We start from the raw sequence: 13,218 nt of genomic DNA, 5'->3' as shown, positions 1-13,218 counted from the left end.
GTCAGCTACCAACATGACAAAGATGTGTAGAAACATACTTTTTTGGTTTTAATTATGTTACTTTTTCCCACCACTGTCCAAGGCTCCAAGAAGGATGGACTCACACATATCTGCTTTTGACTCACACTTTACACAGCACTGACATTAAAAGGAGTATCACATTCCTATTCATCAGAGGCTTAAATTCTGATTGCTTTACAACAGGGAAAAGCAAAATTCCAAAGTAGTCTAAAAACACTAAACAATAAGCTCATGTCTTTGCTTCAGAAGTAAAGAAAACCTCTTCTGTCAAAATTAGTATAAAACTTTACAGCAATTCACAGACATTGTGATAGTGAAAAAATACAATTAAGTGGTGTATTCAAATTCTGGCCTAACTTTATAAAAAAGCTTAACAAATCAGGGGGCAAAGATTCCCAATTGCCACTATTGCTTTCATGGAAAAAAACTTAATTTTGTGCTGCTCAGCACAGCAAGACTGAATGCAAATCCTATACCTCAGTGTATAGCTTTTTTCCTTCAGAAAAAGGAAGGACTACAATAATTGCAGAGGCAATTACTGATTTTTGGCCGACTGCTCTCAATTTATCTTGGTTTCCAAATCACAATTACAGCACATTTACAATTAATATATGTTTTAGATTAAGTCAAGTTTGTAGCATCTTTTAAATTAATTAGATTACACATGGAAGGTCTGCATTTTTATATACATTCCTCCATGACAATTTCTCCTGTCTTAATTTTAAGGAAAATTTGGTTCAGAGAGGCAATCATAGCAATTCAACCGTGGGCACTGATCCTCCTCTTATTTCTCAAAGCATTAGCTAAAATTTTGTCAGACTTTGATACAAGTCATAAACATAAGTATGTTAGTGATCCCTCTGTCATGACTTGGCCCATCTTTTATTTGCCAGTCAGTATGTTTACTGATACGTATACATGTAAGAATATTTATGGTTTCACTTGATCTTATTTTAAAAACACTCTTTACATATGCAAAACACATTTAAGAAACCACCACACTGAATTAAAGGGTTTTTTTTGTGGTTTCTCCAAACAAGAGCTGATATTTAAGAATTCAGAGCAAAGTTTCCCAGCATAGTTCAAGCATTTCCGAAGCACTGTTTCAGAACTTCGAAGTTATTCAGGATCTGGATAGCCTTGATCCCTTCTTTCCTATTCATGTCCAAAACAAACACAGGAACTTGCACATGCACAACACATACTCTCCATCTTCACCACATATCTGCAGTTAAGTCAGACTCTGCTTGTACACAGGAGCAGAATTTGCCCCTTCATTCTAGTTTAGAAGTGTTATTAGAAAACAGAAATAAAATAAGATACAGCAACAGAGGTAAATCGGTTGTAATGCCTCCTACCAAACATCCTATAGATACCTAGCTGTATTAACATTAAAAAAACCACCATTCCTATATTTTCAAGTATTTAATTTGTATACTCACACCCTAGATGCAAGATGAGCAGTGTTGCACATACTTTTAAAGGTAGTTAACAATCAGACCTCTCAGCAGTTTTTCAAAACTTGTAATTCCAGAATGGTTTTCTGCAACAAATACAGCTTTTTGCATAAATCAAGTTTGGTTACAGTTCTCTCACAGGATAAAACACAGGCTGCGCTACGAAGGGTAAGTAACTTAAGTTCCCTGTTCCCTTTGGCTTCTTTCCCCAGTTCCTCAGTTTAAGAGAGCTGGATTACATACTCATTGCTGATTGAGTCACATTCTGGGAATACCACATGTTCTTCTTAGTTGAACACATTCATTTCACTTTTCTACTATTCAGTAAAAAAATATAAAATTGTCAACATACTTAAGACTTCCTAAACCCTAACTATGTGTCCATGCTAGCATACAACTTGGAAATTGAGAAGTACTAATTGGAAAATCAGAAGAAAACCAGTCTTTAGCCACACAAAGCATAATTTGAAGACTACTCATTTACATAACAATCTGTTAAATATCTTAAAAGATGGCACTGCATTAAAAATAAGCCATTCAATTCACTGTCCAAATTCCGTAACTGCAGACTACACCAGAGAGAAAGAGATATTTCTAAATTTTACCATTGAATGTGTAAAAAGGTAGAGATTCCCCTCATGCCGCCTGCAATAAGCTATTTTGAAGGTGCATGGGAACTGCATGTCCTAACTGTGTAGCCCATACACAGTAATCGGAAACTGATGCCTTGGTTTTCATAACTGCTTGAAGTCTCAGTATTCAAATAAACAGTCATACTTTCATGTTTAACACTGTGAATTCACACTCATGCTTTAAGGGTGCTTAGTGCATTAACAATATGCAACATTTACAGAAAGTACTTAGTATTTTACAGTATTGAGGACTAATGTTGGTTTTGCAGATTTAAGCAAAAAGTTGAGCAAATTTTTCTTTCTGAAAACTTTCTACTATGCAAGCAGTCAGGAATGAGCCAGTATCTGCTTGACAAATCTATTTAAAGGCAGAACAACATTTTTTGAAGGCAAGCTCTGGAAAGTAATTTATATCCTTATTTTCCATTCCCTTTTATTGCAACACATTTTCCTGCCAAAATAATCCATGCAAGAATGCATGACTGAAGGAATCTGCTCAGAGTTCAACAGTGTACTGTCAACTCCCTTAGTCAAATATATGACTCTTAATTGAGGGAATTGCCACCTTTCTTTTTTTTTTTTTTTTTTAAACAGATTTTTAGGAGTAGCTCAAAAGAAAGAGATAATGAAGAATAGCTGAAAAAAACCTGCTATCTCCAACACTGTGCCTCGTTCAATAAAAGCTAGCAGTCATCATTCAGGAAGACAAAGCCTTTGTGTTTTGCAAACCAAATATAATTAAAATTCTTTACCTTCTGTTGACTTAGCAGTAACAACTGAAAGCGGATAGATAAAATTGACAAACTCCATTCACACAACAATAACTGAATTCTAAGTATATGGTATCTGATGTATTCTAAGTAAACACTAAGGCTACGAGAGTCATTAGATTCTCCCTTTGCTAGAAGGAGCAAGATAAAAAAAGTCATACCGTTGCACAGAATTGCATTTTTCCAAAATAACTGTACAGTAAAAAAAATATTTGGTGAATATACAAGAATGCATATTGGGATTGAAAACAACTGCAGTAAACAAACACTTAGAGATTAATGGATTCACATCTATTTCATTTATTTATTATTCTCAAAAGAAAAAAAAAATCTGAAAACAACTGACTATATAGCATTTCCTACTAAAAATCCTACAGTAATGCATGCTGTGTACAGTAATAAATGTTTGCAGGATTGAGTCCTAAATTTATTTGCTCAATATTTGAGCAAAGTTATAAGCAGTTACCATTGCTTGACAATGAAAATATAACGTTTCAAAAAAATCATAGTTATTAGGCAACAATTATTTTCATGATTACTCTTATTTTGGTTACCTAAGTCTAGGGTTTTCGTCCTGTATTTGAATCCCATATTCAAAACACCATTATATGGCAGACTACATAACAGAGCAAAAGCATCTTTTTCAGAACAATGTTAGCAGCACTGAACTTTTATTACAAGTTTTCTCTCTCCTGCCCCCGGAAAGTACACATGCCGTCACAGTTTAATGGCTACAAAATGAAATCAACCTTTTGAGACTCTAGTGGGAAATGTCAATTTACACAGGGTCAAGAGCATTCAACTACTGCAATCAAATCCACCTGTGTTCAACAAATTTATAAAACAATGACATTGGTTCATACGTTGGTAATCTATGTAGATTTCTATAAACAAGGTTTCACAGCTCAGCATTTCAGAAGTAATTCACTCAATACAGGAGATATATGAATAATCACTAAACATGTGGGAGAAGGGTAAGTTTCAGTGGCAAAAGGATCCTTTGAAATACCAAGTAAGGAATTTTTTGGGAAAAAAGGCAGGTTACACAAATATATACAGACTGAACTAGTACAAACCATGTTTCCTCATGAGGCCAGCACCTGATCTAAATGACTATATTCTTGCTCCAAGACAATGTCTGTAAACATGTTTGTGGTATCTGAACAAGCAATATAAATAGTTGGTCACTGGTACACTTATCACATTTTGCGCTTTAGGTTCTTTTCACAGAACTAATCCATCAGAAAAAAAAAAAATACATGCACACAAATAACACTCTCTTTCATATCCTTAGCTAAAAGTTGTTTCAAGTCTTGCAGTAATTCTTAACCATGTTGCTTAGGCAGAAATTTTTTTTTTTGTTCCTTTGTGGGTTTTTCTTAAACAGCATTTTCAGCGTTGTAAGCTTTAAAAAACAGTCGCATTGTTTATCGCTCTAAGCTTCTATTCACTGCCACTTCTAACATGTCCTCCCCTTGGGCATTCCCTAGCTCTGTAACCTAAGTTTTTCAACTGTCTTGGAGCAATCGAAGTCCCTTCAAGACCAGAAGGTGAAGAAACAAGGAGAACACAGGACAGCTGCTCCAGTAAATAAACTGATTGCCCCAAATGGTAAGGATTCACCACATAGGTCATCTAGCACCAGAGACAAAAATCACGCCTTCAATCAACAGTTTGCTTACCTCCCGCAATTCAAGTCTCTGAGCCACTGCTTCCAGACTTTCCTGGCCTGTACTTTCCACCGACAGCGTGAACTCCACAAATTCATTGTTGAGCAGCTGGATACGAGCCACCAAGCAACTCTTGCTAGATACTGTATAACGCCGAGTTCGTTTCAATTTTAACCCAAAAGGCAGAGGCATCTTCTTTCCCCTCCCGCCCGAGGTGGTTACTGATAAAAAGCTACTACCACCAGGACCTTGAGAGGGGACAAGTAGCTATCTCCTCTCAAAAGGTAAGGAGCTGTAAAGTCTCCAGAGATCAACCAGCAGCAGCAGTATCCATTAAAGACAATCAAGTCTTCCACCAGGAGACAAGTAGAAGGGGCATCCACTGGAATCCTAGTAAGGAGCAAAAGAGAAAGAATAAATACAAGAATCAGAAATATTTTTACTAAAAGGGGAATGGTAACATGGGAAATAACATGTCTATTTTTTCTAAATCTAAATAATCAGTCTCCTTTTCCAAAATGCAGAGCTGTTTTGCATTCAAAGAATGAAATAAGCACCAGAGTTTCTGGTTTTTCCACAGACGACACCAGTCTTTGGCAAGTTGGTATTTTTTTTTAAACTCACAAGTGAATAATGAGTCTTAATCAAATGCAGCTGCAATAAGTATTTCTAAACTCAATCAGTATTTAAATGAAATACCTCTACGAAGTCCGAGTTGCCTAAGGTATTTCTAATACTGAACAAAGCCATTTTCTGTAAGCGCAAATCCAGCAATCTGGCTTGTTTTTCAGAGCAGTGTGCAGCCTCAGCTGCTATCTGTTGGATTAAACACAAAACCAAGCCCCATAAACGATTAAGGGAAAAAAAAAGAAAGGCAGGAAGAGAGGCATTAAAGCTCACACCTTAGCCATTTCCTACCAGACAATTAAAATCCAATTCCTCTAATTCTCCCTGAATTACAGCTAGCTGTACCATTATTTCTTAATACCTAAGCTGCTGTAGGATGTTTCGGGTTACGCTGTGCCTCGCCAAGAGAGTATGCGGATTCTGAGAACCATTTATGGCCTAGTTTTTCCTTGAAAAACATACTTATTCCCAGCCTAAAGGTAGGCACCCGCTTCCCCACCTTTTGCAAACACCTCCGCGCCTCCTCTCCTGTCAACTCCGTAGCGTGCAAGCTTCGCCCTTCCCCTCGCGTGTTTCGTACGGCATGCACCCTAGCCTAAGAAAGTTGTCACTCTTCCTAGCGCTGGTTTTCAGTGGGACACGCAAAATAAAAACGTTCTGTAAATACGGGGCGGGGGGGGGGGTGTCGGCGGAAGCAGGTGTGTTGAGAACAGCCGCTACAGCGAGGCTGGGCACCGCGGCTACTACTGAAGCGAAAGCGCTTCACACACCCGAGATAAACCCGCCGCCGCCGCCTCGGGGCGGGGGCGGTTGCACCGCCTCCCTCACGGCGCCGCGGCCCGGGGCTGGGGGCGCCGCGCCCCCCGGCCCGCCGTAACACCCCCGGACGGGGCCCGCCTCCTCCGCGCCGCCGGCGCGGGGCCGAGCGGCCGCGGGGCGAGGCAGCGCGCCGGAGCCAGCGCCGTGCGCGTGGCGGCCGTTGCCCTGCCCGCGCCGCGCCCAGCCGAGCCGGCGGCCGCGCCCCGGCCCGCGCTGCCCGCAGCCCCCGGGCCTGAGGGCCAGGGCCGTGGCCGAGCCGAGCCTGAGGGCCGGGGCCGAGCCGCCCGGGGCCAAGCTACGCTTCTTCCTCTCATTGTTAGCCGCCGTTGGCCTGGAGGGCTCCGCCTGGGGACCTCTAGTGGCAGCGCCGCGCCGCCTGAAAGGAAAAAGAAAACAAGCACCTACGGTTTTTTCAGGCCGGTATGTATTAGTAGCACATTTTACAAGGCACAGTTTGATTTATGAAGACTCTTAGAATTACCAGAGAGGAGTAACACGAAGACATCCATTTATTTGGAGTGGGGGAATTGGAAGAAGTAGTCTTCCTAGCGCACCTGTTTTTAAACTCAAAGATATAGCTATAAACAAAGAGATGGCCACATACTACTTGCACATTTATATACATACCTAGAAAGTTAATGTTACTCAACACAACCACAAACTCTTTAGGTTGAAGACCTCGTATCAGACTCCCGACTCCCTTGTAAGCAGCACAGCAAAGAAGAAAGGGAGGCGGAAAGGCACTACAGGCCTAAAATGGGGAGAAAGAGGAGGCAGCACAGAATTTTTCCTCAATGATATCTTTGCAACCCTACTCCAAAGAATGACCATAAACATATTTCATGACCACGCTTCTAATAACCTGGAAGCAGTTCTACCATCCTACACAATCCCCATCCTCAACAGATACCACTTGAATCAAAAAAAACCCTGACCCAAACACCAACTAATTTATTTTTGGGTGCAGCTGCAGAATAGCAACAGGTTTCCCTGAAAATTTTAGGGATACACAGGGACTCCTCAGTCTATTACTCACTCTGCACTTTGATCCTCCAATTCCTGCCCCCCTAGAGCAGCATGCAGGGAATGCTCTACAGACAGAAGCTTTTAGTTTCCTGCCCACTGCCAGCAGAATCTCGCACTGGGTTTATTCCTGGCAGAGTAACTTTTGGCTGACTGACCTCAGCTCACGTCCCCAGGGCCCGTTTTCCAATACATTCTGTGCAGAGTTACGTACTTTCTTTGGTGCTGCAGCAATGAGAGAAACCAACTCACTCATCTTTTACAAAGCTGCAGTCAGAAGTCCAATGCTGTTTTAATCTCCGTTTTTACATAGTACCACTGAATATGAGAGACTTTCAAACTTTCATGCCCCCATCAGGCCCTTAGAAAAGTATTCTAAGGGCATGGGAAAAAAAGTATTAAAAAAAAAAAATCACTAACCAGAGGCTGACCTGACAGGTGAAATTTCCAAACCACCTAATGTTGACATGAGGCAATCTCAAACTTTAAGTTATTTCACTATGCAATGCAGCAATGCAAACATAGGAAGTTTAGAGCAGAATTTTCAGAACATGCCAGGAGTGCTCTTCAGGTTATGATCTGTTGTTTGCATTTACTGCTCTACTGACCATTTACCCTAAATGATTTCATTTTAATTTAGTACATGTCTGACATCATCTTCATTACTTCTGAAACACATTTATAATAAGGAAAACTTAAGTAACTAACTTCCAGTCCATGTCACAAAAGACCAACTATAAAATAAAAATTCCTGACATATAATAAATATTGTAGAATAAAGGCAAGTTTGATGAATAACACTGAGGTATCATTCAGTAACTTCTGCTGCTAGCCATGTGTACTTCTTGAAGACAGAGCTGTGCTGTTTTTATTCAGCAGCTGTGCATTCTGCAATGCTAGGTGCTGTCGTATTTGCCTTCTGCATTACTTAAATTCGGACACATCTGCATTGTTATAAAGCTACTTTAGCAAAAAGGAACTACATACCACCAGGAGTTACAAATGCAACTGATGACCTCTACAGTAACAAGCCTTTATTTAGCAAGCCTGGAATTTTCACGCAACAGCTAAAAATGTCTTTAGTGGTCAAACTTTGTACATTCATATTTCAACACAAACATGTAGTTTCAAAAATGTTATATTAGAATTTCAGCAACATGGCTGTGACTGACACATGATTACTGAGCACTGTGGTATCTTTACCTACACCTCCCACTCCCCCCTCAATAATTAGCATTTTATTTTACAAAGATTTTTTTAAACAGCCTGCGTGAATGACAGCATGCAAAATAAAACTGTGATACATGATGGTGAAAAAGGGTTCCTATTATTTCAAATGCTTAAAATACATATATTTATTTCAGAAATATTTGGAGAGCCAAAAAATCAGAATACTCCACCCTCCCCTTGTTTTACCAGTTAATCTTTGACATGACTCCTGGACTAAAAGAGCAGCAATAAGTGCCTATCTCAAACCTCCCCTACTTCCAGAAGCACAGTTCTACAGCCTTTACTTTTCAAAAAGGAAATATGCTTGAAACTCCTCAGTCTTGCGGTACACAGCAGAGATCACCCGCTGTTTTTTTTACTGTGCCTGCTGTTTTCCCCTTACCTTGTGCAGCGATCCAAAGACACTGAGTTTCCTTTCACATACGTGTATCCAAAAAAACCCCACAGTGCTCCAAGACTTTTTCTCCCGGAGCCATCTCATCTGTATTCCTCAGGAACTGACTTTCTGTGTTCCTCTTGCCCGAAACAGCTGCTATCTCGGCTAACCCACCTTCTTCTCAGATCACTCATAGTGAAAACATTCCTCACTTCCTGTCTCAAAAAACTTGCTCTGGATATCATTCCACTGGGTAAAGAGCTAGAGGTGGAAGAAAATATTACAACAAAATAAACCTGTGCCAGCCAGCAATTCAGGCAGCCTCTTTGATGTGATGCTGCACTGCATGAGCGCAAAGTGCGTTCTCGGGAATATTTTCAAATCGCCCGTCTCTGTGTGCCTCTGTGTGTGTGCATTTAATTTCTTTTCCTGGAGGCGTTCCCCTCGCTCTATCCATGCGGAAGGATACGCTGAAAGAATTAAAGCAAAGGCCCGTATGCTTGTAGCCCATTACCTCAGAGAGTTGGAATGCCTGGCAGGGAGAATGTCAGCAATGAACAGCTGCTTCTCTGGCTACAGGGGCATTACAGAAATAGGGGTTACAACAAATAGCAGGCAATCCTTTCTTTTTTTAATCGTATGATCATTTATTTTAAGCCTTTCCAATTAAGTCAAATCTCTTACCAAAAATTCTGTTGGTCTGATTTTCACGCAGCTTGGAAATATTTTCAAGGTTTAATCTGTATGTGCTGTACCAAATGACCTATGCACATACATTTATGTCTGCAGCTAAAAACAAAAGTCCTTGCAGAGTTTCAGCTGTTGGTAATATACACAGCAAGAAAACACAGACTAAAGACTGATCTTTCAGCCCGTCTGGACTTAAAACTCCCAAAGGTGTCAGTAGAAATTATGCCTTTAGTAACAACTGTCTTAGCAAGCATCAAATGCCTATCAATTAAGTAATACTTACAGTGTTTAACCAATGCAAACAACATATAAGGGGCTGTACTCCAGTCCCATAAATATATGGAGACCTCTGTGTCTGTGCTTGCACACCTGTGAAATCAACAATTGTTGTATGCAATTTGGAATTTCACGGCTCTCCACATTGCGTGAGCCAGGCAAAAGTATATACAAACTTGAAACATGTCAGGGATGAGGAAAAAGGTAAAGTGAATATGTGAACGCTGACTCATAACTGTAAAATTTAGAAAGTGTTTTGGTAATGTAAAGCACACAAACATGCTACTATCTGAGCAGGTCTAACCTGCAGATCTACTATGCAAATAACATGTTACTCAGGAGGACAATAATCTCATCTGAAATACATAGCTAATTTTGTACTATGAAGAATTCTTCTGAGTTATTTCTCTTAGGCACAATGGTCTTTCCTCAGATCAGGGGAATATCTCCTTTTTTTTTCCCCTCCATACATCAGCCATAGTTATGATGAGCAGTCCATAAACCAAAAAAAAAGAATTTATTCAGGGAAATTTTATATTGAGTAAAATAAACTAACTTTGAACTAACCTAAATTGATAACCTTTTCTAATGGTATCTGCTACAGGCCAGAACTATGGTTACTTGCCAGAGAGAAGTGACTGATACAATGCATGACAAATCCAAGCCATGAAATTTTAGGGTAACAGAGGCAACCCCTCCTATTTCTAAACAATTGATACTGGAAACAAGGTCTCAATTCTCTTATCTGTCACATTTCCTATTCTAAATCTTGATCACACCCATTTCCTGCCTTATTCCCTGTCTAGAAGTTGCATTTATTAGTCTTCTTACTTTCCATAGTTAGTCCTTGCTACATTTTCTTTCTTTGCATTTAAAGACAACACCTCATCTTAAAGAGACATCTAGGACACTGTCAATATACTCCTCTGCAGCCTACATTTTCTCCTTTTGAAGCTCTTCAAACTTTCATTCCTGAATTAATTTTTTTTCTTCCGCTTCCTATAAACCCAGTTTGTATCCTAACTTTGTGGTTTTCTGCACTTTTTCCATTTTGCCCTATCTCATTTTTTTGCCTCATCTGCTGTCCAGTACCTGCTTTGCTCCAACTATCAACTCTAATAAAAAAGGACAAAGATGTCCATGAACATGTGATGAGCTCTGATACAGACACCTCCATAAGACAGACTGATTGCCTCAGGGCACTATACTGTGCTTCTGCTTCTCTCCTCTAGCTCCTGGTCAACACTCATGACATGCATGGGTAGAAACACCTGCATCTTTTGCTGTACTCTTTATTCTCTTGTTGAAGATTATGGGAGGAAAAGACTAATATCCTACAGCTGAATGTTGCAGCCCTTGTTCTGTAAGTACAAACAGAAGTTTCGGCCCATTGGGTTGAATACTGCCTGCCCATAGTGGAACAGGGATAAATCTATTTTGTTCTTATTGACATCTTCCCTTCTGGGACAGTTTTGATTTTTTTCCTTTTTCCCATCCTGGTCCAAATATGTGATTGCAGTTGAGTGTATCAGCCAACAGGGTGAAGGTTGACGCAAGTATTCACCTTGTTCTGATTCTGGGAACTCTGTCCAGCATCAGGTCTTTGCATTGACTAATGGTAAGACAGAAAGTTGGAAGTGAGCTAAACAGGAAGCAGAATCGGTCACCCTCCAGACAGAACAGTGCTATGCATCTATATAGCCCAGTGGGGAGTTTTCCATTTGTGATAAAAACTCAGGCAGGATAATCTAGAAACTACTAGTTAAAGGGGCATTCCCAGGATGCTGAAGCTATGAAGAAGTCATGTGGAAAAATACCTTGATTTACTCACTAGCCATGCAAAATTGTGACTTCATGAACTGAAAAGTCAGAATGCTTCTGATTCTACATGTGACTCTTAAAAGATGTTCTCTGAACAAATTCACTTTATTCATCACTTCTATGTTTTGGTTCTGTGTCTGAAGCCTCCCTGTTTTTTCATCATTCCATTTCTTATTTGTGAAAAAGCAAGAGATTGCTGGGTCTTCATGCATCATGACATCTTTCTGAATGGTAGTGGAGAGAATGGAAGGTGCTAGAAAAATGAGCATACCTGCTTGAAGCCTGAAATTTCATGTTTGCAAGATTAATTTTTACTTATAAGGCACTGTAAAATGATGAACCATATTCTACTAAGTAACTAATTAAGGTTATGGAATTTTCCTATTAGAAGAAAACTGGCAGTTATCCTACGCATAATGCAGTGCTGAACTTGAAGCAATGAGCTCCTGTCGGTATTCACAAATGATATTTTTTTTTAAAACACAAAATTTCTTTTGAAAGTAAATCCATTAGTTAGGGAATAAACTCAATTCCTATTTCTGTTCTTCAATAATTATTTTTCTTGGTCCAATAATAAAGTAATACAACTTATCTGAAATCTTAAGAGAGCAAAATGTGTCTCTTGAAGGTTAAAACGGAATGTTGTAATTAATCTGTTACTAGTTGTATCTCACTGTAACACCAGTGTAAGTATAGTCAGGCAAACGGCTCAGATCATTAACAATAATTACTCTAGGCTATCTCTGTATGATGTTTGGTTTATATTAGGAGCAGTGATGCAGAAAGAGATTAATACAGCTGTTAACGACAACGCCTGCAGTTTATTTTACCCAGTGGCATTACTTGTAAAAGACCCTTTATCTGTAGGCTGGGCTTTCTATAATGTTGCTACTCACTAGATCAGCTGAAGTGAAGCTGGGACATAGCTGCAAAAGATAAAAACAGTATGGCTCAAACGCGACTTCGACATAGTTCAACCTCCCTCTGCCACTGGTCCCTTGTAGCACTAAGGCTAGCAGATGCTGCAGCCTCTAAGAAAAAACAACCCCAAACCATGTTGTTTTCATTCTTCTTATCAATCTAACATGGGGTCACAAAACTAAAATTCAGTAGTAAAACACTTTTATAATATAGCGGTAGTTACGTACGGCATTAAAAGTTACTTTCATGCTTTGTATGGTATGCTATACCATACTTGGTTTTTAACAACTAGATATTTAAATCCTCAATTTTTGTACTTCTTGAGAAGGAGCTTTAATATTAAAACAACCTTGCAGTTAATCTTAGGGTACTCATCCTAAGCCACGTGGCGGGACTTTGTAAACCAGTTTTACAAAAACTGGCAACTGGCTGAGCGCAACACTCGACTAATTACGAGCAGACCCTCTGACACGCAACTGTTCAGAAATACGCTAGGAGACACGTTGACGCTCTTCCCTCCAGGGCCAGGCTCCCGAGCGCGTCTGGCTGCCTGCCGCTTGCAGACCGAGGCAGGCCGCAGCCGCCGCCTCTCGAGCGGTTTGCGGCGACGGCCGGCCGAGGGCGGCCCGGCCTGCCGGCCCACGAGCCTCCCCGCCGGGGCCGCGCGTCCCCCTGCTGCCCCGCGGCCACCGCGCCCGGGACACGCCGACCCACCCGGCCGCCCCCGGGCCTGGGCGAGCCGCCGAGCCCGAGGGCTCGCGGGGCCTACGGAGCGTTACGTTACGCAGGCAGCGCCTGGCGCGCGCCAGGGAGCTGGCGGGGGCAGCGGCCGGGAGAGGGGCGAGGAGGGAGGCGGGGAGCGCAGCGGCGTGGCCGAGGGCCGCC

At 40.8% G+C, this 13,218-nt stretch overlaps 1 protein-coding gene across 7 annotated transcripts in view; it reads right to left on the bottom strand.

Moving 5' to 3' along the window:
* PTPN21 (protein tyrosine phosphatase non-receptor type 21) overlaps positions 1 to 9,067 on the bottom strand; it is a 49,592-nt gene extending 40,525 nt beyond the window's left edge. Inside the window, exons 1-4 of one of the 7 annotated variants that reach the window (XM_069783689.1) lie at positions 8,632 to 9,066; positions 6,624 to 6,747; positions 5,250 to 5,366; positions 4,563 to 4,940 (exon numbers count right to left, since the gene is read on the bottom strand). In XM_069783689.1, coding sequence (XP_069639790.1) covers positions 4,563 to 4,742 — 180 coding nt within the window. In that variant the 5' untranslated portion in view covers positions 4,743 to 4,940; positions 5,250 to 5,366; positions 6,624 to 6,747; positions 8,632 to 9,066. Of the gene's footprint in view, positions 1 to 4,562; positions 4,941 to 5,249; positions 5,367 to 5,676; positions 5,904 to 6,623; positions 6,748 to 8,631 lie in introns of those variants that run through there. The other 6 variants (XM_069783690.1, XM_069783691.1, XM_069783688.1 and 3 more) reach the window with 6 other exon arrangements.
* Positions 9,068 to 13,218: the final 4,151 nt, after the last annotated feature.

Source organism: Haliaeetus albicilla, chromosome 5 (assembly GCF_947461875.1).
Source record: "Haliaeetus albicilla chromosome 5, bHalAlb1.1, whole genome shotgun sequence".
NCBI lineage: Eukaryota > Metazoa > Chordata > Aves > Accipitriformes > Accipitridae > Haliaeetus > Haliaeetus albicilla.
The sequence above is the reverse complement of the archived record's forward strand: the minus strand, read 5'-3'. Positions and strand labels throughout refer to the sequence as shown.